The 25,937-nt window shown below is 38.3% G+C and overlaps 1 protein-coding gene, 6 non-coding genes and 1 pseudogene across 7 annotated transcripts; 6 read left to right on the top strand and 2 right to left on the bottom strand.

The window, feature by feature from the left end:
- The first annotated feature begins 2,130 nt into the window (after positions 1 to 2,130).
- Positions 2,131 to 2,328, top strand: LOC113292246. The gene has a single exon (XR_003331739.1). It is a non-coding gene; the product is annotated as a U2 spliceosomal RNA (small nuclear RNA).
- Positions 2,329 to 2,836: 508 nt separating this feature from the next.
- Positions 2,837 to 2,907, bottom strand: TRNAG-GCC. Its single transcript has one exon. It is a non-coding gene; the product is annotated as a tRNA-Gly (tRNA).
- A 3,508-nt stretch (positions 2,908 to 6,415) lies between these two features.
- Positions 6,416 to 6,496, top strand: TRNAL-AAG. The gene has a single exon. It is a non-coding gene; the product is annotated as a tRNA-Leu (tRNA).
- Positions 6,497 to 19,146: 12,650 nt separating this feature from the next.
- Positions 19,147 to 19,931, top strand: LOC113290475 (F-box protein At5g07610-like). Its single transcript, XM_026540076.1, has 2 exons — positions 19,147 to 19,410; positions 19,485 to 19,931. The coding sequence occupies exons 1-2, from the start codon at positions 19,147 to 19,149 to the stop codon at positions 19,929 to 19,931; spliced, it is 711 nt and encodes a 236-aa protein (XP_026395861.1).
- Positions 19,932 to 20,220: 289 nt separating this feature from the next.
- On the top strand, positions 20,221 to 20,340 carry LOC113291980. The gene has a single exon (XR_003331675.1). It is a non-coding gene; the product is annotated as a U5 spliceosomal RNA (small nuclear RNA).
- A 954-nt stretch (positions 20,341 to 21,294) lies between these two features.
- On the top strand, positions 21,295 to 21,492 carry LOC113292306. Its single transcript, XR_003331786.1, has one exon. It is a non-coding gene; the product is annotated as a U2 spliceosomal RNA (small nuclear RNA).
- A 728-nt stretch (positions 21,493 to 22,220) lies between these two features.
- TRNAG-GCC lies at positions 22,221 to 22,291 on the bottom strand. Its single transcript has one exon. It is a non-coding gene; the product is annotated as a tRNA-Gly (tRNA).
- A 433-nt stretch (positions 22,292 to 22,724) lies between these two features.
- LOC113292223 lies at positions 22,725 to 22,851 on the top strand (annotated as a pseudogene).
- The last annotated feature ends 3,086 nt before the right edge of the window (positions 22,852 to 25,937 follow it).

Here is a 25,937-nt window from a genome sequence, read left to right as displayed (position 1 = left end):
TTCCAACCTTATTAATTTGGTGGCTAACTATGAGGAGTGAGAATTGTTTACCCAATTTTAAAGAAAAAAGGGAAAATAGAATCTGGTTTGTAAGATCGGATGTGAATTAGGAAAAGAGGGGATAGAAAATTGGTAAAACCAAAACAAAATATCTTTGTTTCTAACTTTTGCACTTCAGGTATTCAAACGCACTTTTGCTTCTCCTAGAAATAAACTTACGGAGATGATAGACTGACCGAGCTTTTCTCCCGCGATGTGTCCCGAGAGTGAATCGTGCGGTTCCGGCAGCGCTTCTCTGCATTGGGGTTAGAAAGGGTTCAAGTGGGGCCAGCTTTTTATCTCAGTCGGTATATTTTGTCGGGATAAACTTATCCCCTTAACCTTACAAAGGCCAAGTTTTAGTCTCCATCCCCCGACGAGATCTTACTGGATATATTCCTACGATTACCAGTGAAAGCTATCTCAAGATTCAGGTGCGTTAGCAAAAGCATGTGCAGTTTATTACAAAGCCCTAATTTCATTCAAATGCATCTCAATCATTCTATTGAAAACGATAAGTTTAGTCTCTTGGTTTGTAGAAATATTGATGGTGAGAGCTCAATCAATTCCATAGCTAGTAGAAGTGACTCTTTATTATTGTCTGATTATGAAGCTGTTGGAGTTGATTATCCATTCGAGTATCAAAACCCATCAGTTGAAATTATTGCTTCTTGTAATGGTTTGGTTTGTTTAGAACTTAATAAGACTGATGTTTGTATCTGGAATCCATCTACAACTGAGTTCAAGAAAATACAAACACTGCCGGATGCGTTCAAGGAGAGCCCGGAATCAAGCCCTGAGGCGAGACTCAGTAGGGGAAAGGCATACTCGTATGGATTTGGCTATGATTCCGAAATTGGGGACTATAAGTTGGTCAGGTTTGAACGCTGGGAAAATGTAATGTATTTTTCAAGTAGTAGCATCTATACCTTAGGAACAAATACATGGAAAGAATTACCTGCTATACGTTATGATGTAACCATGGGACGAAAACCTGGGGTGCATATTGATGGAATTCTGCATTTTACTGCAGTTCAAACCCGCAATCATGGGGATGAAGTCCAATGTTGTATGCTTATATTATCTTTCAATGTGTGTGATGAGAGTGTCGCTGAAACAGATTTACCTAACGGTTTAGTTGGCAAAGTCGGACTTAGTCTGAGTGTGTTTGGTGGGAACCTTTGCACCAAGTTCTTTAACTACCTTATGCTTCCCTGGCAAAAAGTTTTGATGCAATTTGAATAATATATCAGTCGCCTGCTTGGAATTACACAAAAAGATATATAAGCTTCTGCTGAAAAAAGAGCTAAAGTATAAATGATCTACAAACTCTAGAACAACTGGTAGTTTGAAGTTTTAAACGACATACGTACCTCCAGCGTGGATCTTCCAGTTGTTTATTTAAATGAAATCCTCACCAACTCATGCAGCAGAAATTCCACATGCTCAACACCACAACGCTCTTTTTTATTAGTGCAGCAGTGATCTAAGAAAGGACTGCAAAAATCAAAACTGCTACCTTCTGGCTGTATGAAAAAAGCTATGATTCTTCTAGCCATTTCCTTGACCATTTGTTGCTTAAATTTGTCAGACTTGCGTTTGAGAAACACTGCCGTCCCATTAATACGGTTTTTTCCGAAGTTTGGAACGCTCATCTCAAGTTTTGTCTGTCAGGAGGGAATCATGAGAGAGATGCCTTCAGCAACGAGCGTTATAGACTCTGGCGCCAATACAATATTAGGATCATTTCTCAAGGAAGCACCAGCAGCAACTTCTAACTCCGTGGATATTCTTGACAATATTAAAAACTCCGCTTCCTGGAACTTCTTAACCAAATTATCACCATGTCTTTCCTCTTTCTCCAACACAATTCCAGTCCCTCAAATGGTCGAGGCTTATATAGCTTCCCTTGAGTTAAAATACTAGTTGGTTTTGAAAACAATAACAACACAATCCGAAATTGTTCAGGAATTTTCACTAAACTCTAGGTACCATTGAAAACACTTAGGATTTAGTCCCACATATATTAGTTATAGTAGAGGGATGGAAACAAGACAGTATAAAAGAAGAAGTTCGACAATGGAATCAAGCATACCTTTCTCGGCCTTTTGGCTAAGATCAAGTGTAGTATCTGTTCTTATCAGTTTAATATCTGATATGCCTTCCATCGGTTGGCACGATATTAAATTAATTTTTTTCACGGGGGAGTTCCCTTCACAGCAGCTTGCTGCTGGGGTTCTCATGCGTCGCCTCTGCGTTGCACTACTGCAGAGGCCTGGCGCACCCCCACCAAATCTTTAAACTAAACTATGCTGCACCTACTGCAAGGCCCTGATGCAGAGCGGTGGTAAATGTGGTAAGCGAGAGCAGAATATCACTAATTCTATGTTAGCTTCACAAACATTATGCTACACAAGACACCACAGCCCCCCTACTTACTTCTTCTTCTACTAATTTCTTGCGTGCAGCTTCCAAATCTTCCACCAAGTACTGTCAAGACTTGAGGCTTTAGAACTAACATCCCTCTCACGATGTCCGCGTTACTAATGATAACCTGTAGTATACCAAGAAAATATAAATTCTGAGTGGCAACAAAGTACATCAAGTAATCCCACAAGAAACCCCTACATGAAGATATACAATAACAAAATAACTATACAATTACAATTATGTAATGGGTTTCCTTCACTGTCGATAGATTCTCTCTCTCAAAAAATAAAAACTGCATCAAAAATTGTCCCGGGAGTTGCAGAGAAAATCAGAATCAAAATGATAACAAGGAAAAAGAAAAGAAAGATGCACCAGCCGGGAATCGAACCCGGGTCTGTACCGTGGCAGGGTACTATTCTACCACTAGACCACTGGTGCTGGATGCTGTGACTTCTCGAAAGGATCATTTCCTTTTAAATTACACAAAATTCGTCCCACATTGCTTGTGCTCATACAATGAGAGATATTTCCAGACAAGCAATTCTGAGATACTCTGTCATCCCATTAAAATTTTCTGTTTCAATGTTTTCTACAGTCACCACAATTGCTTCCCCTTGAGAGAGAATTATACTAGATATGCCATCAGCAAGGAGCGGTATAAACTCTGACGCCAATATGATATCATCTCTTCCTTTTCTTTAATGGGAAGCAGATTTCTCAAAAGCAGTATCAGCAACAGCTTCCTGCTGGTCAAACAACTCCATGCTTCTTCCTGCTGGTCCGGCTCCATATCTTGTTAACCAAAATTTGAGTTTAAAGGAGAAGAAGACTTAAACTTTGTTCATACTCTTATATTCTTACCCCGCGTTGGCTTGCCATATTTTGGAATGAAAGGAGTTGATGATACTTTGGTGGAAGTTACAGGATTTTGAGTTCTTGTTTCAAGGGTTCCTGTCAATGATTTGCGGACTGGATCCTCTGGTATGATGCTGACAACATCTGCTTCATTAGAAGGTGTTAGTAAGGTATGCTCTTGTCGGCACCAAATAACACTTGATATCCCTTTTCAGTCTTTTGGGTCTAAAATTGAATATGTTTCACTTTAATGGTCATGTCCTAACATAATACTTTTTTCTAGGTTTTGTGGTGGTTAGTGGTTTTTGAATATGTAAGCTCAGCTGTTTATGAGACAGGATACATAACAAATTTTTGGACTTTCCTGAATTTTCAGGAGGTCGTTTCAAGGCTCGGAGGATCGTTGGACCATTTACTGAGATCCCACCCTATAACTGATGAAGCAGAAGTGATTCAGAGGAAGAAGGGTGTGTGGATGATGGAGGAACAAGAATAACACGTCCAACTAGACATAAATGATGCAGATTTTACCAGAACTTTCAAATATCCAATTAGGAGTGCAGGCAAAGGATCTCGAGGCCATTGCAGCACGATTCCAGATGTTGCCACCGAGTGCAGCACAGGAAGTTTGAATGATGTCCTAGTGGACAACCCCAGTGCAAGTAACCAATCAGAATAATCAGAATACGGGTATCGATCCTTTCAGCAACAGAAGTAAGTATGCTTAAGGCTAGCCATTTGTCTACAAAAACATTAAGCGAGGAGGAACTTGAAGACACTACACTTTTGTTTTATCATTTGAGACTTGCTTCAACCTTTGAGCAGGTGAATGGCTGCATACAATAAAAATTCCTACCGAGTTCCCATTTTCTTGTTCAAGGTCACTTAATTCCTTCTAGAGCTTCCAGTGATTCGAATAAGAAATTATCCGAACAGAAAAAGAAAAAGTTTATCAAGAAGAGATTTTGACCAGAAACTGTTATGTTGCTACACTAATCTATTTCTGGTCTTCCATATTCTTAACTGTCACCACTTCTTTTTCTGTAGGATAATTCTTGTTCGAATGACTAGATGATATCATTTATTTATACATCAAAGTCATTTTATATATATATTATTCATATATAATCATGTATTTATATAGCAAAGTCAAGTATTTCGATCCTAAAAATTAGAATATGATGCTACATGTGTATATATTTCAAAAGAAAAGAAGATATCATTTGTTTATACATGTTGAAGGTCTAACAATCGGTCATTATTAAACACATGGCACAATCAAAATGCATTCTTAGAACGACACATGCCCAATTAAGGATATACGTGATGTCATTTCCAATTACAGAACCCTAATAAAGACCTAAATTATTGATCTAAATGTTTGTATTTCTTCATTTGGTTAATGATATTAAAAATAAAGGGAGAAGTTTAAATGAAAAAAAAATGCGTTCAAACCAGACGCGCGCAGGACGCGTAAATTGGTGCGTCGGACATGCATCGTGTCAGCGTCCCACGCGCATCCCGTATCCGATGCGAGTCGGACGCGGACACGGCTCAAGAAATGGAGCGTCTGTGCAGCCCTATTGTTCACTGTTTTTTTCCATGGACTAATGCTGAATAGTCCACGGGCCAGAATTTGTCTTATTACTAGGGCTGCACATGGGTCGGTTTTGGTCGGTTTTGGCCTCACCCACTACCCAACCCACTGATGGAGGGTAATAGGAGTTGTCACCCGCAACCGAACCAACATTACAATGGGTCAGTTTTCACCGACCCACATTACGGCGGGTTGGATCGGGTGGGTGGTGGATATACCCGTTGTTTATTCTTGATGAAAATTTCTGTGATTCATCCACCTTTTCGGTTTATAAAAACCATTTTTATACTGTGAAACCAGAAATATATTTTTTTTAGATATGTTCTTAACGAAATATTCCACTCACATCATGATTAATATATATGAATCCCTAGATTTGAAACTAACATATCTTATATGAAATCCATCAACAGAATATCTTCACTTTCTAGGGTTTGAATTCAATTAGAGAAGTACCCATACGAGCACAATCCAAATTCACGGCACATAAAGAAAACAAAATTGTATCTTATGCTTATCAAAAATTACAAATTTCAATTTCAATTTATGATACCAAAACAATCAAAACGTAAGCAAACGATAAAACCCTTTATTCAAAAAGGAAAATGAAAATCCTTCTATTAATTTCAATGTTACTCACCCTTTTCGTCTCAAAATTAATCAATCAATAACTCGTGGCTTGGGCTTTATCTTGTTCATGTTAGGTGATTACTCTTAATCTTTGTTAAGTGGTTGTTCTTCTCAGCTGGGTGACTGTTCTTCAGATGCTTTGTTGATGATTGTTCTTCATCTTCGTTCGATAATCGTTGAGGTTCTATTCAGATTTAATTAGGCTGGGGATGCTTCTGTATGTGTAACTTTACGGTGATATGAGGTGGTACCGAGATGGAGTGAAGAAGACTGGAGAAGAGATGAAGATAATAGAAACTAAGAAAAAAAAGCGACTAGGGTTAGGTTAAAATTTTGTATTATATAAACGCATTGAACTGCTAGGATTTAGTGGTTGGGATCTAATCTAAGGGTTAGGGTATTCTAGGCGGGTGAGCGGGTTGGGTCGGGTGACAGAAGTTGCTACCCGCACCCGACCCAACATATGGTGGGTTCTGATATGGTCATCCATAGTTGATCCGCGCCTAGGAGGGTTGGATCGGGTGCGGATATTTTTTGGCGGGTGCGGGTTGGGTCGGTTTTGTGCAGCCCTACTTATTACCTAAAATCTGGCCTGTGATCAAATCTCAGCATTGTGACTTTCCACCTACCCAACGAGTTAAGAAGCAAAAAGAAAATTGCAAAACAGACTTGTATCAACACCAACTCTTCCACTGTTGTGGTGTTACATTAGTAGAGCTGCAGCTACTAGACAACTCCAGTTGTGAGTTTCTTCAAGAAAATGAATTAAAAGATGCACAAATTTTATCTCTCGTTTCTGCTGCATTACTCGTAGATTAGGTTGTCTGGAACAAGATTGAAACAACAAAGCGTTTGAACAACAATGTTGATATGGCCGAGTTGGTCTAAGGCGCCAGCTTAAGGCGCTGGTCCGAAAGGGCGTGGGTTCAAATCCCACTGTCAACAATATATTTTTTATTTTTTGAGGAAAAAAAAGTCAACAACATAATACTTTATGTTCTCGAACTTGAGAAAAACCATACTAAACTTTTAACTTCTGAAAAACACTTCCTCAGTAAATGTACTTGAGCAAACTTCCGGATGTCTCATTGCACAATGTCTCATGTCGAGCATGTCCAGTTCAACACCTCTACGTGTTTGGTCAAGAAAAACTTCTTCGAGCCATTCACTGATTCCAGTTCTAATCCATGCAGTCTTCTCTCGGGTGCTAAAGATCACCACCATGATGATGATCCACGACCACCATGATGGTTATGAGAGAGCAATATCATCTTGATTTCTCTGTTAACATCATCTTCCATTGATCTGTCACGAGAAACACCGCTAAGAATCACAACCGGAGAGATAAAGAGGGTGGTGGTGGTCGTACTCTCACAATTATGCAGCCGTTGGCGTGCTTCCGATCGTGTATTGTATAAATCGATGAACTGCTGATCTTGTTCGATTAAGAGTAGCCAATGTTTGCATGCAGACTTGAATTTCATGAGAGATTCCACGGGAAGTCTTGCTTAGTATTTCCCATAAAACAGAATCACCACCACCACCAGCATTAAAAATAGCTTGGCCAGTTTCACCAACAACAGTATCGCTTCTACAACTACCACCATGCATGTTCAGTGTCGCTTCTTCTACCTCCATGTTTTCTCCGCTACTCGTGTTCGTTTCTACCTCCATGTCTTGTGCCTTATGATATTGATAGCCCTGGGCAGCTTAGGCTATTTATATGCCTTCAATTCGTCATATAACAGGATCTGGAAACCGAAAAATCCGAAACACTGGACCCTTCTAGCTTATTCTTAATACAAGGAGTTTTACTGAATTAGGAAACCATGACAGTTTCCGAATCCGAGGTAATGCACAAAATATAAGATCATCAAATTCATTGATTGTAAATAATTTTTGACTTTCATTTTTAATGCAAAGAGGCGAGATAATATTGTAAACCCATATAGTTTTCATTATAGATTAAGTAATATTCCCTCCCTTCCATTTTAGATGATGTTTTTGGAGTTTTCACGAATTTTAAAAAATGGAAAGAGATATTAAAATTTTCTATTTATGCCCTTGAGAAAAGTCTTCAAACATTAATTGCTATTAGTGTGTTTAAAAATAAACTTATGATTCCAAGACAAAATATGAGGGTACTGATGGTAGTTTTGTGGGGAAAATATCAAAACTATCAAGTAACGTGGAACAAAAAAATAATCCTAAACACTCATCAAAAATGGAACGAAAGGAGTAATATTTTTCGAAAATGCTAGACACCACGCTCTTGTTGATCGACACTTTCATGCGTTCTCATGCGACAAGTTGACGTGGCTAGTTTGGGATGAATTTTCTTACACGTTAGCAATTGCAGTCAATAGTAGTGAGCAGTGAAAGAGAAACCAAACAGAACTTAGCGTTTATCATCCTTGTTCTTTCTTCATGTTCTTCTTAGATTTAGTTTCTTCAACCTCTTTTTTCTTTTTTCTCAACAAAACCAAATAATTAATAGACAGAAAACAATATTACCAATATCTCATAAAACAAACTAGGGCTCTTTCACTAATTTATAACGGCAGTGCTATTTGACTCCCTCTTTTCCACCTCCCTATTCACCTCTCAACAATCTAAAACCTACATTTGGGGAATGGTGAACCCTATCAGTACATGAATGTGAATCTAAATCTGGATGTGTCGTTGAGATTGGAGGGAGGTGAATAGGGAGGTGGAAAAGAGGGAGCCAAATGACATTATTATGGTTAAATAGCTTTGAGTTCATGTTGTTTCGGACATAAGGCAATTAGTTGGAGGTGTAAGAAATATTTTACGAATCACTGATGAGCTCTCCTATATTGCATAAATCACTTGAAAAAGAAAAGATCATGAAAGCTTTTGCACCAAGCATCTTTTAATTTAAATTATCACCACTTACAACAATAAAAAACCATTCAAATTGACAAAATCAAACTCTATATTTTAGAATTCAACAGATCGTAGAAGTTCCCTTCCTTTCAATTGACCAGTCAAAATCCACAGATCTTCAAATAACAAGCTTTCATGATTTGATTAGTCGATCGATTTGAAGATTATGGAGTATTATGACGATGATTACAGTGAATGGAGATGAGACGATGGTTATCTTCAAAACAACCATCGATAAGATGACGAACGTTTACTAGATCTTTCGTCTCAGTTTTGATATAATTTTCAACCAATTTTTCGATTAATGTTTAGACTTGAAAATTAATCAAGCGCTGGTCTTGAAAGGATTTGAATTAGTAGAATATGAGAAATGAAACCGATATGAACACAGAAATGAGAGAATCAATCGCATAGGGTTTCTGCAGAAGGAAAAAGTTATTTTGTTTTTGTTTATCTCTCTCTGACACGTGGAATCGATATAATCTATATCACCAGGCCACATCACCGTCCCAACTCAGCGTGCGTGAAAGCAGCGAGTAAGTAGCGATGCGCCTAGGGCGAAGAGGATATGACCTCATTTGGAGGCATTTTCTTGGAAAAATAAAACTCCCTCCGTTGCACGGAATGTGATCGAAAGTATCACTTTTCCTGAACGGAGGTAGTATTATATTATTTTCCGTGATCGAAAGTATCACTTTTCCTGAACGGAGGTAGTATTATATTATTATTAAGGGTTATTTTGTTTTTGGTACTCAAGTTTTGACCAACTTTGCTGTTTGGTCTAACATTTGTCCAGCTTGGTGTTTGGTACTTGGAAATGACGTTGACCCGCGTGGACTCGGTTTGACCTTGACGTGTCCACTTCTCTGTTAATTAATTAGAAAATTACTAAAATAAAATTAACTTTAGTAACAATGACCTGCTAAGTCCTAACGTTACACGTGTACGCTCAAAATTTCATATATCTCAACGGTGGAGAATTCTCCTTAATTTAACACTTATAACCCTAAAATCTATCGACTCAGTCAGTTCATTCTCGCCTCAGACACAAAGTGTTTAGGGTTTATAGAGACTTGTCCTTGAAATCATTGTAGATCGAAAAAAAGCTGCAAATCGAAGTGTTATTGTTGGTGTCTTGTGGATTTGGAAGTCGATCTGTAAGATTTTGGGGAGATTGAAGTGTATTTTAACCGTTCTTCATCTTTTTCAGTGGTAAGTGTATAAAATTTACATAATTTTGTTATATTTCTTCCTTAATCCATCTATTATTAGGTGGTAAGTGGTAAGATTTCAATATTTATGTTGTTTAATTTTATCTTTTTTTTTGATTGAATAATTTAGGGTTTTAAAAAAATTGGGGTTTATTCGAATCTGGTACTTTTTTAATACTTGAAAAGGGGAAAATAACGTGGGTTTGTCTTTTTGAAGGTGACTTTGTCGAATTTTGTATGTGTTCAACGAATTTTATATTTTATGGTTTTGTTGCTATGCTGCTGTTTTCGATTGCTTTTTTGTATGTATACAAATTTAACTTTTAGTGTTCTATTGTATGCAGAATGGATGGGTCTGAGTTGCCAAAGTTTTACCCCACTAAAGATGGTTATCTGGTGGGTACAAGTAGGTCTAAAAGGGACACTAGTGAAAATGTGAAAAGGCCTGATTGTTTGGTTGAAGAAGAGTTAGATTGGTTGTCATTATTAAACAAGTATGACAATCCAATTAGTACTACAGGACATGAACCTGAAGCAGTTACAAGTCAGGTGGGAGAAGTAAATGTGAACTTGAATGCAAGTGTAAGTGCAGATGGTGGTGCTGGTGCTAATGTTGTTGGTTGTAGTAAAGATGTAGAAAAGGTTGGTGGCAGTTCAAGAAAAGTTCGTAAAGGTGGTAGTAAAAGAAAAGTTAGTAAAGGTGTGAATGCAGTTGTGTCAGATGCAGTTGTAGATTTGAGTTGTGGTGTAAATGATGAAGGTGGGAATGGTGGTGGTGTAAATGTAACAGGGAGGTATTATGTTGTTGTTGATTTGAGTCAAGTGGAGTCAGTTACTCAAGTTGAAACAGATGAGGTGCAAGCAACTGAGAAAGTGGTCCACAACATTGATGAATGTAACCCTGAAGAAAAGTATGTTTCTGCTGGTGAGTCTGATATAGAACAAGAGATAGAAGTCCCTGAATGTGATAAGGATGATAAAGAGGCAGACTTGACAGAGAAAATTGCAAGTGTTATCAAGAAGACTGCTGAATGGAAAGATTATGTGAAAAAGACAGGCAGAGTGTATGAAGAGGAAGAGTTGAAGACTTGGAACAGTAATGTATCTATTCTGGACAAGATGTTTATTGGGTAAGAATGGGCTTCAGCAGATGAGTGTAGAGATTACATTAAAGATCAAAACATCTTCCAGAATTTTGATATTCAACAAGTGAAGAATACCCAAATTCAGCAACAATATAAATGCAAGCAGGCACCACGTTGTAAGTGGAATGTTTATTGCTCTAGAATTTGGGATAAAGTCACTTTTAGGTGCAAGAAAGGTGAATTTGAGCATACATGTCAGGGGAAACATGGAATCCACCATCCTTTAGCCAAAGCAAGGTTTGACTTGACTGGTCACTCCTCATTTTTTTTTTTTTAAGTTATTAAAATTAATATAATGTACATTGGATACTAACTCTTTAAGTTTATTATTTTGTAGGTGGGTATTCAGAGTTATGTTGGATACTTATAAAGCTCATCCAAAGTACAAACCACAGGATTTCATAGATGAAGTGTTGAGGGTTCACAAAGTGGAAATTGGTTACTGGACTACTTGGAGAGTTTGGCATATGTGTATGGAGAGAATTTATGGTAATTATGAAGACAGTTATGCCATGGGCCCTGAATTCTGCAATCAAGTTCTGAAGAGGAATGATGGCAGTATTGCAAGTTGTGCAACAGATGAAGCTGGAAAGTTCAAGCACCTATGTATAGCTTATAAGAGTTCCTTGGATGGTTTCAAGAAAGGTTGTAGACCTATTTTAGGTTTGGATGGGTGTTTTCTTAAAGGTAAATATGGTGGTGTTTGTTTAGTTATAGTATCCTTAGATGGAAACAATGGAATCTTTCCAATTGCCATATTTATTTGTAGAAAAGAAAATAAAGAAAATTGGACTGAGTTCCTTAGGATTCTTGCTCCATACTTGAAAGAACATCCAAGAGCTCTGACCTTCATATCAGAAAGAGAGAAAGGACTAATCTCAGCTGTTGAAGCAAACTTTAGTGATGTGAACCATCATCATAGGTATTGTTTCAGGCATATGTACAAGAATATGAAGAGATATCACCCAGGGAAGCATTTGGAATCTCTTGCTTGGAATGCAGCCAGGTCATATGTGGAGGAAGATTTTAACATCAACATGGATAAGATGGCAGATGTAAGACCACAAGCAAGAGGGTATCTAGAGAGAGAACAGTCAGCACAGTGGGCAAGAGCATTTTTTGACACTTCTTCAAGTTTTGAACACATCACTTCCAACTTTTGTGAGGCATTTAATGCTTGGATTTTACACATAAGAGGTTTGCCCTTATGCAAGCTTCTTGAGAAGTATCACTTGATGATTACTAGGTTGATGTTTGATAGGAGAGAACAAGGTGACACTTCTGAAGTTGGAGGAGTTGTCCCAAGAGCAGAAGGTATCTACAAACTGAATAGGGCAATAGCACCAGCTTTTCAAAGAGTACCTACCAGTAAAGATGTATCGACAATTCTTGATAATAAGGGAGGTTCTTGGGTGGTGACATTGTCCAAGCACCAGTGTTCTTGTAGATATTGGGATGTCACAGGAATTCCTTGTGAGCATGCTATCAATGCTTTCTTTTTTAACCAAAATGGAGATTGGAAAGAGTAAGTATCTCACTCTTTAGACTGTTCAATTTCTATTGTTAGTGTTTTTTGCATATTTGTCTTGTTTTTATTATGTCTAACTTTGGAACTTGTCTTGGTTCATATCTTGTAGGTTGCTTGATGAATACGATTTTGTGGATAAGTACAGAGCCACTTATGCAGGAATGGTTGGTCCACTGGACAATGAATCTAAATGGGCAGCAAAAGCTGACATAGCTCATAAAGTTGGACCACCACCATTTGAGAGGTTAAAAGGCATACCAAGATTCCAAAGGAGAAGAGATGCAGATGAAGCAAGAGGTGGAAATGCTCAGAAGAAACAGTGTAAAATTTGTGGTGAATTTGGACATAACCAGAGGACTTGTCCTAAAAAGTATGACCCTCCTACAGTTGGTAGGGCCAGAGGAAGAGGAAGGACAACTGGCACTACAGCTGCCAGAGGTGGAAGGGGAAGTGGCATTTCAGCTGGCAGAGGTGGAAGGGGAGGTGGCATTACAGCTGGCATAGGTGGAAGGGGAGGTAGAAGGGGTGGAAGGGGGGGGTGGCATAGGTGGAAGGGCAGGTGGAAATACATCTGGGAGAGGTGGTACAGCTGGAAGAGCAAGGAGAGCAGAGTACTTACTTTTTGGGGACCAAATAGAAGAACCAATAGCACCTGCTCCAGCATGGGTCCCTCCTGGTAGAGGTGTTACAAGAGCTGCAAGGGGTACAGGTAGAGGTGGTAGAAGGGGTGCAGATAGAGGTGTTAATATGGTCCACATAAGAAGAGGTGAGATAGTTGGTTATGGGATTTTAGCAGGGGGGCTAAATGAAGTTCCAAGATATAGAAGGAATCCTACTAGAGCTCAGGTGATTTCTCTACTATTTTTGTATTGTATTTGCTTGCTAAAATAGACATAGAAGAAATACTGTTGTATTTCATGCATTTGGAGATAGATACTAACTACAAAATTTTTGTCTTTAGGCTTTTGCAGCTGCTGCTGTACAAGAACAAGATGTAGCCGCAGAACAAGATGTAGTTGCAGAACAAGAACAAGATGTAGTTGCTGATTATTTTGGTGGTTTTATGGCATAAAAGCATAGTGGTGGTGTTGCAACCAGGGGTGGTGGTGTTAGAACAAGAGGTGGTAGTGTACCAAACAAGAGGACAAGACTCACCCCTATGTTGTCTGAGCCAGAGATGGACCCTGAGACAGAGATGGAGCATGTGTTGTCTGAGCCAGAGATGAAGCATGTATTGCCTGAGCCAGAGATGGAGCATGTGTTGTCTGAGCCAGAGATGTACCCTGAGACAGAGATGGAGCATGTGTTGTCTGAGCCAGAGATGGAGCATCTGTTGCCTTCACCACCAAGGAGAAGCAAAAGGATTCAAAGGGATATAGGTAAGGCCCTTAATGGAATTACAATTGATCTTACTGAAGAATGATCACCAATCACTTAACTTCATCTTTTTTGGTCAGCTACAACTGCTTTGTTTACATTTCAACCTGTTTGAACAACTTAAGTAGTTTCTTTATAAACTAGTTTTAAGACTTCGTTTTCATCTTTTTGAACCATCTATGAACAAGTTATTATTATCTTTATAAACTAGTTTTTCTACCATATGTTATGTTAGATTTCTTCTTTATATATTTTATGTATATGGATTGTTCAATAGTTGCTCAGGAGAAAATTACGCAGGAACAACAAACTAGAAATAAATATATTAGTACTTAGAACATCTTACTTGGTGCATACATCTTACTAGGTTAATACATCTCCTCATTCATTACAACTAGGAAACCCTTACATCTTAATGTTTTAGAGAAACTGAACTTTCTTACATTGTTGACATAAATAGTATCTGTTGCCAATAGATTCTGGTTTTATAGATGTGAGCAGCTTCATCTTACCATCACAGCATGGATCTGTGCATGATAAGAGGTTTATTTTACAGTTATAAACCATGTGATCAGCATCCCCACATGAGTAGCAGTAGAACTGTTTGTCTTTCAACCATTTGTCTTCATCATTCGGAGGGGGTGGAATAGGAGGTGGAATACCTTTATGTGAAGCTACATAATCATCTAACCAGATGAAAACTCCACAGTAGTTGCACTTCACATAAGGTTGGAAACCTCCTTCTCCTTTTACAGCTTTTATAAGAAACAGGTGGCCTTTGCAGTTGGTTAGACTGCATTTTGTGCCTTCCCAGGGACAATCTCTGCTAACATGACCAGCTGAAATACATATATGACACTTGATAGTTGATGATGAGCTTGAACACTCCATTGTGTCTTCTTCTTTGTGAAAATTTGGCAGGTGAAGGTTGTTGTTGAATAAGAAGATGATAAAGTGTTTGAATTTTTCTTTTATAGAGACCAGATCGGCCAGATAGTTCAACGGTCAAATTTTGAAAATCCAAAAAATCCGACCGTTGGATGTCGACATTCTGGTACGTTATCTATATGCAGACACGTGTCTAACGTCGAAGTTAACGGCGTTAAGTAATTACATATTTTTTAAAATTGAAAAAAAAAATACTAAACAGACGTCAAGGTCAAACCGAGTCCACGCGGGTCAACGTCATTTCCAAGTACCAAACACCAAGCTGGACAAATGTTAGACCAAACAGCAAAGTTGGTCAAAACTTGAGTACCAAAAACAAAGTAACTCTATTATTAAACACAGAATAGGATATACATGATGGTGAGTGAGTCTTGGTCCCCTGAGTTCTTCCTTTTTTTGCTAGAGGTTGAAAACCTAGACCAGTTATTTATTAAAGATACAATACAGATGAAACTCATTATTGATTTTTAAAACACATTTTTAGTTTCTGAATTTCGGTAGGGACTTTGACGTTTGTTGCTAACCCAAGGCTCTCCAGTAGCTTTATAATATACCATGGAATATCGAGCTCCCACCAATCGAGCCCTATCCGAGCGGAGAACTCAAAGGAATGATGATTATTGTGCCAGCCTTCTCCACTTAAGTTGATTAGGTTCACCATCCAATTGTTCTTGGATAAATCGTTGGAGTCGTACGTCCTTTTACCCCATATATGGCACACTGAATTGATGAAGAAAAAGGCATGGTGTACATACGCCATTCTAACACCCCAAAAAGTATTAGACCAAAATTGTCAATCTGTTCGACCATGCTGATGAAAATTTGGCTATGATCCCAACAACAAAATACAGGTTACTGGATTTTTCCTAGGATATGTACATACCATTCCATAAATAAGGTGGGGCAAGCCTCCTGCAATGTATAACAACAGTCCAAGTCCAACTACATGAAGAGGCATTGTCTTCTGAAGAAACCTGTAGTAAGTTTGCTTTTGTAAATCCATTACATTGTTCCGGTTTTCGCACCGCAAAACATGATGGCGTACATTCATTCCCGCTGACTTTATTTGTGGTTAGAGAGACAGGGACACCATAGAATACGATATTATGTAGAGTACTGCATAAATGCTAATATCCAAACTACCTACTTTCCCCAACCTCATACACCATTAGGAGTCTTTCAGTCATGGGTTATGTAGGGCTTTCGAGTTTTGTTAGATCAGGGTTTAGATTGTGTACGCCACATAAATATTCTTATAATAGTTCTAAACAAACAACAAAATAAACCACATAAAAACCGAATGCTAAAAAGCTCTCACAGTTTTGTTTTCTTGGTCCCGTAGGCCCCGCGGAGGGCAGCAGGGGGCCAGACATCTGTGAGAGCTTTATGGCGGGTTTTTTGCTTCAGGGTTTATGTCATTGTCTGCGAAGAATTTTTGAAATTCTTAAGCAGCTTTGGTTTACTTTTTACTTTTGATAAATGAAGTAGTGATAAATAAATAATATAAACAGTTATGACTAAACAGAGAACGAAACCTTTTCCCATAGATAGGTGTTTCGAAAAGTCCAATTTACGTGGCTAAACCAAAATCCTTCGATTGGGCTGTGTGGGTCTTTAACGGAATCTACGAACTGATAGTGATATCGATGAATGCTTGTCCAAAATATAGGGTCTCCCCGAATGACCAAGTTCAACAGAAACAAAACACTGAGTAAATAGACATAGACGCAACAAGAAAATTTGGGTAACAAAAAAGAGATATAGGTGTAAATGCATGTAACTAACCACTGCAGCATGAAGTCCAAAGTAAGCAAACAAATATCCACCTGCTAGAAGAAACGCCAACATAAGAACTCCACCAAGTGTTGTTGCATATTTTAGGTCCATTGCAAGTGCACCAATAGCCAAACCGAGGCCTTGGGAAACCAAAACATTGTAAAGAAGAACAAACAGTATACAGAAGAAGTTTATTGGCTCATGCTTTATCCCTGCCATCCAGTAGGTTATGGTTACAAATACTGTGGGTATAACAAGTACCGACTGGTACCGGAACCGTCCCTGGAACCGTACTTGTCCCGAATGGTAGCAGAACCGAGGAACAAGGTACAAGTACCGATCCAAAAACTAAGAATCGAGACTAGGGAGGTACAGGTACTCGGACTCGGTAAGAATCGAGCCGAACCGTACCGTGTGCACCCTTAGTCTCGGGGTTTTGTTATATAATTGAAATAACACAGGTTGTGCGTTGAATCGATCGATTGGTAAATCCAACATTTGGTTGTTGATTGAAATTGATTGATCCTTGAACATTGGTCTTTGGTACCGTTCAAGTTATCTCTCTTATATTCAATCGGGCTCGCAAATTATTATTTGTTTGATTGCCGATTGAATTGAGAGATTGAGATATAACTCTTTGATATACTTTTCGTAAGATTGAGTCTGACTGTCTAGTTGATTCTCTTGAAAGTATATTGGAATTAGTCCATACATATTGCTAAGTGAAATATTGGGTGTGGTTGTTAGACCCCCGCTTTTCAGTATGCTTTGCTCTAGAGCTTTTTGCAGATTTCTTTCTTCGATATTCTCTCTACAAAATCTTTGTAATTTCCGGTTTCTCTCTGGTTCCTTCTTCCTCACTCTTCTTATTCGTAAATGCTTCTCTTAGTGTTAGCTTCCAATCGCCAGACGGGATTACGCCTTTTTCCTTCTATAGAATTTTTACCGACATGAAATTTTAGTCCTCTCTTTTCCGCCTTTTTCCTATCTCTCAGAATAGTTGTTGAGCGTTTCACCCTTCTTGGTGCTCTTGCCATGATCTGTATTTGGTATTTCCTTACCGTAATTGTGTGGTTCTGATATATTTCTTTATACTAAATCCCGAATTGTATGATTCAAGATTTGGGATCTATGATTTAGTACAGGTGTGTCTTCCGTGCTGGTTCAAAGGTTAACATGTAGATCCCAAAGAATAATTATTCAAGGATCGCAAATTTATAACGAAGGTGGATTTTATTGAGATTTCATGATGGACAGGAAAAGGAAGGGACGAAGATGATAAAGGAGATTTTACAGGCAATAATTCCAAATTATCGACTAGCAAGTGAGGATAAATCCTTTGTGTTTCTAGCGCCAAAATGTAATTGTGTAAAATTCCACAACTTCACCCTTTGTAATAATAACACAAAGCTTAACTCATATTGATCAACTCAAACATTAATGATAGTATTCACCACTTTGACACTAATATGGTCTTCTCAAACACCTTATATCAAATGTATATTGTTCTTATAGTGGATTCAAGTTGATATTGTACACGATAATGGAGAAATACAAGGATGAAGGGTTGAGTTCTACTGGCTTATTTATTTCTTCTCTGATAAATTCCTTAGCTTATCTATCTCCGCCGATATATCTCTCACTCTATCATTTTTCAATCCTTATATAGGCAAATAGATCAATAGAATACAACCATGGTTCATGTGCAAGATCATAGTTGACTTATCCCTGTTTCAGTTTGTCTTATTCGTCCGGCTTTTAAAAGTTGTCTCTATTTATCGCGCTGATGCTTAGTCCTTCTCGCTTCTTCTGATGGAGTTAGTATCCGCGTTGTCTTTATCGTGTAGATATTCTTCGCGCTTTTCCTCTATTATCGCGTGATCATTCTTCTCCTTACTTCCCGGTAATTGTTGTATCTTCGTGCTTAAGATTGTTTTGATTAGAGCGAAGTTGCCTCTTTATCTTGTGCGACATTTCTCCCCTACAACGATATTAAATTAATTTTTTTCATGGGGGAGTTCCCATCTGGGGTGCTCACACGTCGCCATTGTGTTGCACTACTGCAAAGGCCTGGCGCAACCCCACCAAATATTAAAACAAAACTTTTGTTGTACTCTTGCAAGTCCCTGGTGCACCTTTTTTTTGCCCAAAAGCAAAAAATGTAGCTTTATGCTAAAGGATGGTAATTGGCAACAAGAAGTACAGCAAAAAGTGTGTTTTGGTCCATATTTGGGATCTGTTCTTGGTCGCAATGCAATCCACTAGGTGATTTTCTATAAGCTAAGCACCCAAGGCGTACTAGGATGCAAATAGTGAGGATAAAGGTTTTGACCAAGTGACAGACCCTACCCAACCTCAACTTAACCTGGAAAAGGGAAGCATAGTCGGAGTACTTCTCTCACAACGCTAGGGTTTATGATGTAAACTTTTAGGCCGCCAGACCTTCAAATATCAGGTATGAACCTTCTCTTTTCTTTTCACCATTCAAAGATGCTTTCCGTTTCCACAAAGAAATTGTGTAACGAAACCATAAAATCATCAGCATCAACTATAGGCCACATCAATGATCTTTTAGTAAACATTCTATATTTTTTACCAGTGAAAACTTTGTGTGCATTTAAAATCATATCACAACAATGGCTGTCTCTGATATATGATCCGTACTTTGAAAGAAACTATAATCTTCAGAGCTGTCGTTCTTCAATGCCTGCACTCTTTATGAAGAAAACATCGATAAACAGGAGAGAACTGGAATTTGAAACTTTGGTCATGGATGAACGCAATGGTATTGATTGCTTTCCCTTCACTAATCCAGTTGCTGTTAAATTAGAGCATTCTTGCAATGGTCTTATTCTTTTTGAAGTTCGAGATGAATCTACAGGATATCACACAACTTATTATGTCATATACAATCCGTCCAAGAAGCGTTTCAAAACCCTTCCTTCACCTCCATTCAGAATAGATCCTGTCATCCATTAAAAAAAAAAGACAAGCTAGGTGTCACTATAACTTTTGATCCTGCAAAATCAAGCAACTATCAGGTTGTGGGTGCATGCAGTGCAGATATCAGCAAAGATGTGTTCCATATTGAAATCTACTCTTACAAGACAGACTATTGGAGAGATGCAGGAGATCCCTTTCCTTTTTCCGCACCTGGTATATTATCGGTCTTTAGTGTGTATTGGAATGCTTCAGTGCACTGGATAAACCAGCTGACGGAAACTCTTCATTATTTTGATATTGATTGTGAAGCAATGAAGACAGTTGCAATGCCAAGGCAATCGTATTCTGAAGGAGATTATAGTAGGCATATTGTTTACTTTGGTGAGTGCAGGGGACATATGCATCTCATGGAGATGCTCAAGGATGACATTCCACATTTTGACATTTGGGAGATGCGAATGGACTATTCGGGATGGAACATCGAGTTTTACGTTGAACGGCCACAATCTCTACTCCTGCAAAATCTTCAGCAGTTGTTCAGCTAATATAGAAGTGCTTTGAGTTCAAATTTTCAGCTGCAATATGCATCTGTTTCTAGTGCTGAATTGATATTTTGTAAATGCTGAATTGTTTCTAGTGCTGCACCATTAGGAAACCAACCTTTACCTTTCTCCCATTGAGAACAAAGGATAAGAATTTAGAAGCTTTGAAGCCCATATTGATCCTTGGGTTTTCTTTAAGTTTCAAGTTTCAAGTGACAAAAGAATCTGAATAGGAAACACAACTCCACTCAAATCGCTTTGTAGTTAGCACGAGCCAATGATTCACGCAGCCGAGCGTGCAGTAAGCACAAAGTGAACCATTCTTTCGCCTTTTACTAAAGAATACCGCGTGCTTGCCATTTACAAGTGGCATACACCTATTTTTGGAGGGTTTCTCTTTCTATGAGAGGAACCCAACAGTGTTCAATTTAAAACTTTGTGTTTCCAGGGAAATCTCATGTGCTTTATTCTACCAGCTGATCTGTTTATTCAAGCTTCCAGCACTGCTGCCCATACCAGGGAAATATGCTCCAGAGTTATGTGTAAACCAAGATCCTCTTCCATTGTATCAAAAGCTAGTTTGCCATTATATCCATAGAAGACCTCGCATCATTCAGGCACTGCAGTCTTCTTAAAGAATCAAAGGAGCTGGTAAATAGGTCAATTCCTAAAATACAGAATCACTCACATTATCCCATCTCGAACCAGCTGGCTGTTGCACTCATAGTTTGATTCTGATGTTTATAAATCCCTTAGATTTACTTGGAGTCCTACTTGGTTTCTGATAAACAACTTCTTCTAAATACTGAAATCCTCAAGGGCATTTAGTCTAAGTTAGTGTGTTGCTCATTGTTTTGGGCATTTGGCCATCCATTTTTAAATTCTTGCGATTTCTTTACAACAATTGCACAAATGTTAGAACTGGTGATCTTTGGAACCTGACAGCAGTAGCTATTTTTTCGTTTTGCCATCAATATGGAATTATGGATTGATTTGCTAATAAATGTTCCGCTCATGTGATGTGATTACACTTTAATTTTCTTTTTTTGGCCAAGTCCAAGAATTATAAAAGCAGAATATATGAGAACATGGCTGATAGCTCAAACTGAGCATCTGCCACCTGAACACTGGCTATCGTCGAATCTGATTTGCTTCTGAGGAGGCACATGAAACTCTCAATTTGTTCTAGTCTCATCCCATGCCCATGGAATCATATCAGTTCAAATATGTCCCAACTCCCAAGTAAAACTGTAAAACTCATCTTACCAAAGGCAATGACCTTAAACTTTAGTCCCACACGGATTGGTTGCAGCAGAGGAATGGAAACGACACAGTATAAATTCGGGAGTTCAAGAAGAAATCAAGCATACCTTTCTCGGCCTTTTGGCTAAGATCAAGTGTAGTATCTGTTCTTATCAGTTTAATATCTGATATGCCTTCCATCGGTTGGCACGATATTAAATTAATTTTTTTCACGGGGGAGGTCCCATCACAGCAGCTTGCTGCTGGGGTTCTCATGCGTCGCCTCTGCGTTGCACTACTGCAAAGGCCTGTCGCACCCCTACCAAATCTATAAACTAAACTTATATAGCACTAGGTTCAGGTGCAGTCTGGTAAGCATCTATGATGTTTGGATAACTCACAACAAGCCAGAAATTCTCAAAAGCTGCTTAAAATGTAACTTTTGTGCAAGGAGCTGTGCTCTTTAGTACACTTTCGAGAATGAAATATCCATCAAAATTTTAATCGCCAAATAATGTAACTGGCAGCAAGAAGTACAGAAAAAAGTGTGTTTTCGTCCATATTTGGGATTTTTTCTTGGCCTCCCGCAATGCATAAACCAAGAGTGGAACATGTTGTTTGCTAATTCAATCACCAATAGTTAGCTTCACAAACCTTAAAACGAAACTTATGTTACACTAGGTTCAGGTGCAGGCTGGTGAAAATGTGTAAGCATATATATGATGGACGAACAGCAAGCTAGAAATTCTCAAAAGCTGCTTCAATGTAGCTTTGTGCTCAAGGAGCTGAGCCTTCCAGTACCCTTGGTCCATTTAAACACCTGCGAGTGAGAAATATCCATCAAACTCTTAATCGCCAAGTAACGTAATTGGCAACGAGAAGTACAACAAAAATTGTGTTTTGGGACATATTTGGGATCTGTTCTTGGTCGCAATGCAATCCAATTGGTTATTATTTATAAGACGGTAAATACGTTGTTTGCTAATTCAATCACCACTTGTTAGCTCCACAAATATGAGCTGCGGAGGAATCTGAATCAAAAAACAAAAATGCACCAGCCGGGAATCGAACCCGGGTCTGTATCGTGGCAGGGTACTATTCTACCACTAGACCACTGGTGCCAGATGATGTATCATTCCCCAACATTCAAAATAAATTATATTCATAGGTGGATAGGAAACCAACCTACAAAATTACATTGAACCTTCATAGTTCATGGTACAAAGAAAGCTACTTGATTTGCCAGAACAAACAAAGTAAAGGAGAATCAAAAAAAACAAAATTTCGGTGAATCAAAATAAATTTGATCATATGAAACAGTGGTGGAATCAAAGCCTTTTTTCTTAAAGGAGAATCAAAGTCTTATGATATTCTTGTCGAGTCTCTTTTTAGGTTCTAGCTATATACCTCATGGAAGTTTTTGCAACGATAGCTCTGCGATGGTCATGGTATGGACTCTGTCACTCAGAACTAATAAAGAATCCAAAGATGATGAAGAAAGCACAAGGAGAAGTAAGCAGAGTGGTTGGAAACAAAAGAAACGGTTCTAGTTATATACTTACATGGCCTAGGTTAGGGACCTCCACTGCACATTTGGGAAGGGTGCTCGCCTAAGATCTCCCCATAGAGGAGAGTCTACGTCATAATTTGTTCCCGAGGGGGAACACGTCCGCGGCCCCTACCAATTTCACTAAGCTAAACCTTGCATCCTTGCCTTATTCAAGGAAACCCTGGCCCTAGAAGCATTTTATCACCAACATCAAGCAATGTCCTCGTTTCGTTTAGAAATTTGTGGAAATTTTGAATGGATTATGATTTTATCACACGATTCACACCTTTATAAGCTAACAACCCATTCACAATCAATGCCATCACTTCAACAATATGGTTTGCCACCCCAATACCACCTGAAATAGAAGTATGTAGTCCGGGCTAATAATGCCAAATGCCCAAATCCAGCATTTCCTGGATTCCCTAATTATCATGTGATGATTATCATCTGAAGTCTTTTTCTTTTGGTTTCATATCTCATGACTTGATAGTTTGTAAGAGAGAATCTTATTTATGTCGTTGAATTGTTTTAGTGCTGCTATGACTATGAAGCCTAGCAGCCAGTATATATGCGCATAAAACTTCACATCATTTAGGCACTGCAGTAAACAATTGAAGGAGCTATCTGGTAAATAGTCAAATTCATTGTCATTTCTCGACATGCCAGTCATTCACATCTCGAACCATCTCCAAATACATAAGTAGTTTTAATACAAAACCTAACCAACTGCATTCACATCAAACAAACCTAAATAATATATCAGCCGCCTCCTTGGAATTACATAAAAATTATATAAGCATCTGAGAAAAAGCTCAAGTACAAATGATAGACTCTAGCATTAGACAACATATCTCCAGCATTACAGTATAACCTCACCAACTCATTCAGCAGAAATTGCACATGCTCAACACTGCAGCGCTCCTTTTTTATTTTGTGGGCGCAAAGACTGCAGTGCTAAAATCAGAGTTCACAATAACCAATTCATATAATGAAAAGAAGAGAAGTGCAAAACCCAAACAACCTTCTGGTTGTCGTAAAAAAGTATGGGTTCGTCGTAAAGAGAAGTATACCATAGATTAAAAGCGGAGTAGCTGCACAGGTTTGCCCGTACCACGTAAAATGGACACTGAATCCACTTTTCTAAGAAGCAGTATATCAAAATTTAAAGCCTTACTCGGTTACACGTTGAAAGATCTCTTAAGATCTAAAACTGAGTTATGAAGAACCGATTTATGTTGTAGAAACAGAAAGTATAATATTGAATCTTGATAAGTTGTTTTTACAAGAAAAGCAGATTAAAGCAAATAAAGAAGAAGGGACAGGATACTTATAGTATCAATACAGGACTCGACAGCTAATAATGACTGACTGTTAAAAACAATTAGTCAGTAAGCTGTCACAGGACACATGGAAGCAAATGAGCGGTTACATAGCATATACTAAGAGTAACTTGGATGAATCAGTAACTCTCTCTTATAGTCCCCCTCAAATTGAGCACTATGACAGTGCATCAGTTTTCTTTGTAGCTTGAGAAACTGAGTTTTTGACAGGCCCTTAGTAAACAGATCTACAAATTGTTGAAGAGTAGGCACAAATTCTGCACATAGAAAACCATTGGAGACAAGGCCTCGAACAGTATGGTAATCGATCTCAACATGTTTTGTACGAGCATGATATATAGGATTACCTGCCAAACTCCTAGCACCCAAATTATCACAAAAAAGAGTGCAAGGTGTCTTCAGGCGAAGCCGCAACTCAGCAAGCAAATAAGAGACCCATAAAATTTCTGAAGAAGCAACGTCTAAGGCTTTATACTCAGATTCATTGGAAGATCGTGAGATAGTTGGCTGCTTCTTCGAGGACCAGGAAACTAAAGTATTACCCAAAAACATACAATACCCTGCAGTTGATTTCCTGGAATCTGGACATCCAGCCCAGTCACTGTCTGAGAAAGCTTTAATTGTATCATAAGGCCCTGAGTGAATGATAACACCTGAACCCAGAGATCCTTTTAGATACCTCAGTATACGCTTGGCTAACTGTAAATATACATCAGTGGGAGAATGTATGAACTGTAATACATAGTTGATAGCAAAACTGAGATCTGGCTTTGTATGTGTTAGATATTGGAAACCACCCACCAGACTTCTGTAATAACTAGCATCAGGTTGTGAAGTTACATCAAGAAGTGAAGCTCTCTTGCCTTGAGACACTGGTGTTTTACATGGTTTACAATCAGTCATGTCATGCTTTTTTAGTAACTCCAGAAAATATTTGTTCTGAGTTAATATGAGCTTGTCAGAAGTATCATTTAACACAGCCTCTATACCCAGAAATTAACACAATTTTCCTAAGTCCTTCATGGCAAATTCAGAGCTCAAAGCTTCTATGAGAGAATTAATCAAAGAATCCGATGAACCCACCAGAAGTATGTCATCTACATAAATCAATAAAATCATCTGAAGACCAGAGATGTTGTAGTAGAACATGGAATTATCAACCTCAGATTTTGTAAAACCATACTTAACAATGAATGTGCTAAACCTGTCAAACCATGCACGTGGGGCCTGCTTTAATCCATATAGATATTTCTTTAAGTGACAAACATAAGAAGGATGTTCATAGGAAACAAACACAGGAGGTTGTTCCATGTATACATCTTCAGATAAATAACCATGCAGAAATGCATTAGATACGTCAAGCTGTCTCATAGACCATTTGTGACTCATAGTTATGCTCAAAACACATCGAATAATCGTATCTTTAACCACTGGGTTGAAGGTTTCATCACAATCCACACCATCCACCTGGTTATATCCTTTAGCTACTAAGCGAGCTTTGTGTCTCTCTATGGTGCCATCAGATTTAAGTTTTGTCTTAAATACCCACTTATACCCTAGCACATTTATACCAGGAACATATGATACCTCTTCCCAAGTATTGTTTTCATATAAAGCATTATACTCATTATGAAGAGCATTTACCCATACAGGAATCTTAATAGCTTGTTTAAAGGTTTTGGGTTCAGCAGTTGATAAGAGAATAACAGTGAAAGTTACTGGCAAAGGATGTTTAGTGTGATTTTGCATGACAAGATTACTAGCATGTTGTCTTGCATTTCAATTATTAAAAGCCACATAATCAGAACCAATGTCCTTGGGCTTGGTTATTCTATATTTGGACCTAGTATGCATCCTAGAGGTAGATGAAGCAGA

Source organism: Papaver somniferum, chromosome 6 (genome assembly GCF_003573695.1).
Source record: "Papaver somniferum cultivar HN1 chromosome 6, ASM357369v1, whole genome shotgun sequence".
NCBI lineage: Eukaryota > Viridiplantae > Streptophyta > Magnoliopsida > Ranunculales > Papaveraceae > Papaver > Papaver somniferum.
This window is presented reverse-complemented; position numbering and strand designations above follow the sequence as displayed.

Bases quoted from the DNA above. Each gene is read 5' to 3' on its own strand.
- LOC113290475 (XM_026540076.1), top strand. From the start codon at position 19,147: ATGCCTGCACTCTTTATGAAGAAAACATCGATAAACAGGAGAGAACTG. The intron at 19,411-19,484 runs GTCATCCATTAA...AGCAACTATCAG, and splicing joins CTCCATTCAGAATAGATCCT to GTTGTGGGTGCATGCAGTGC.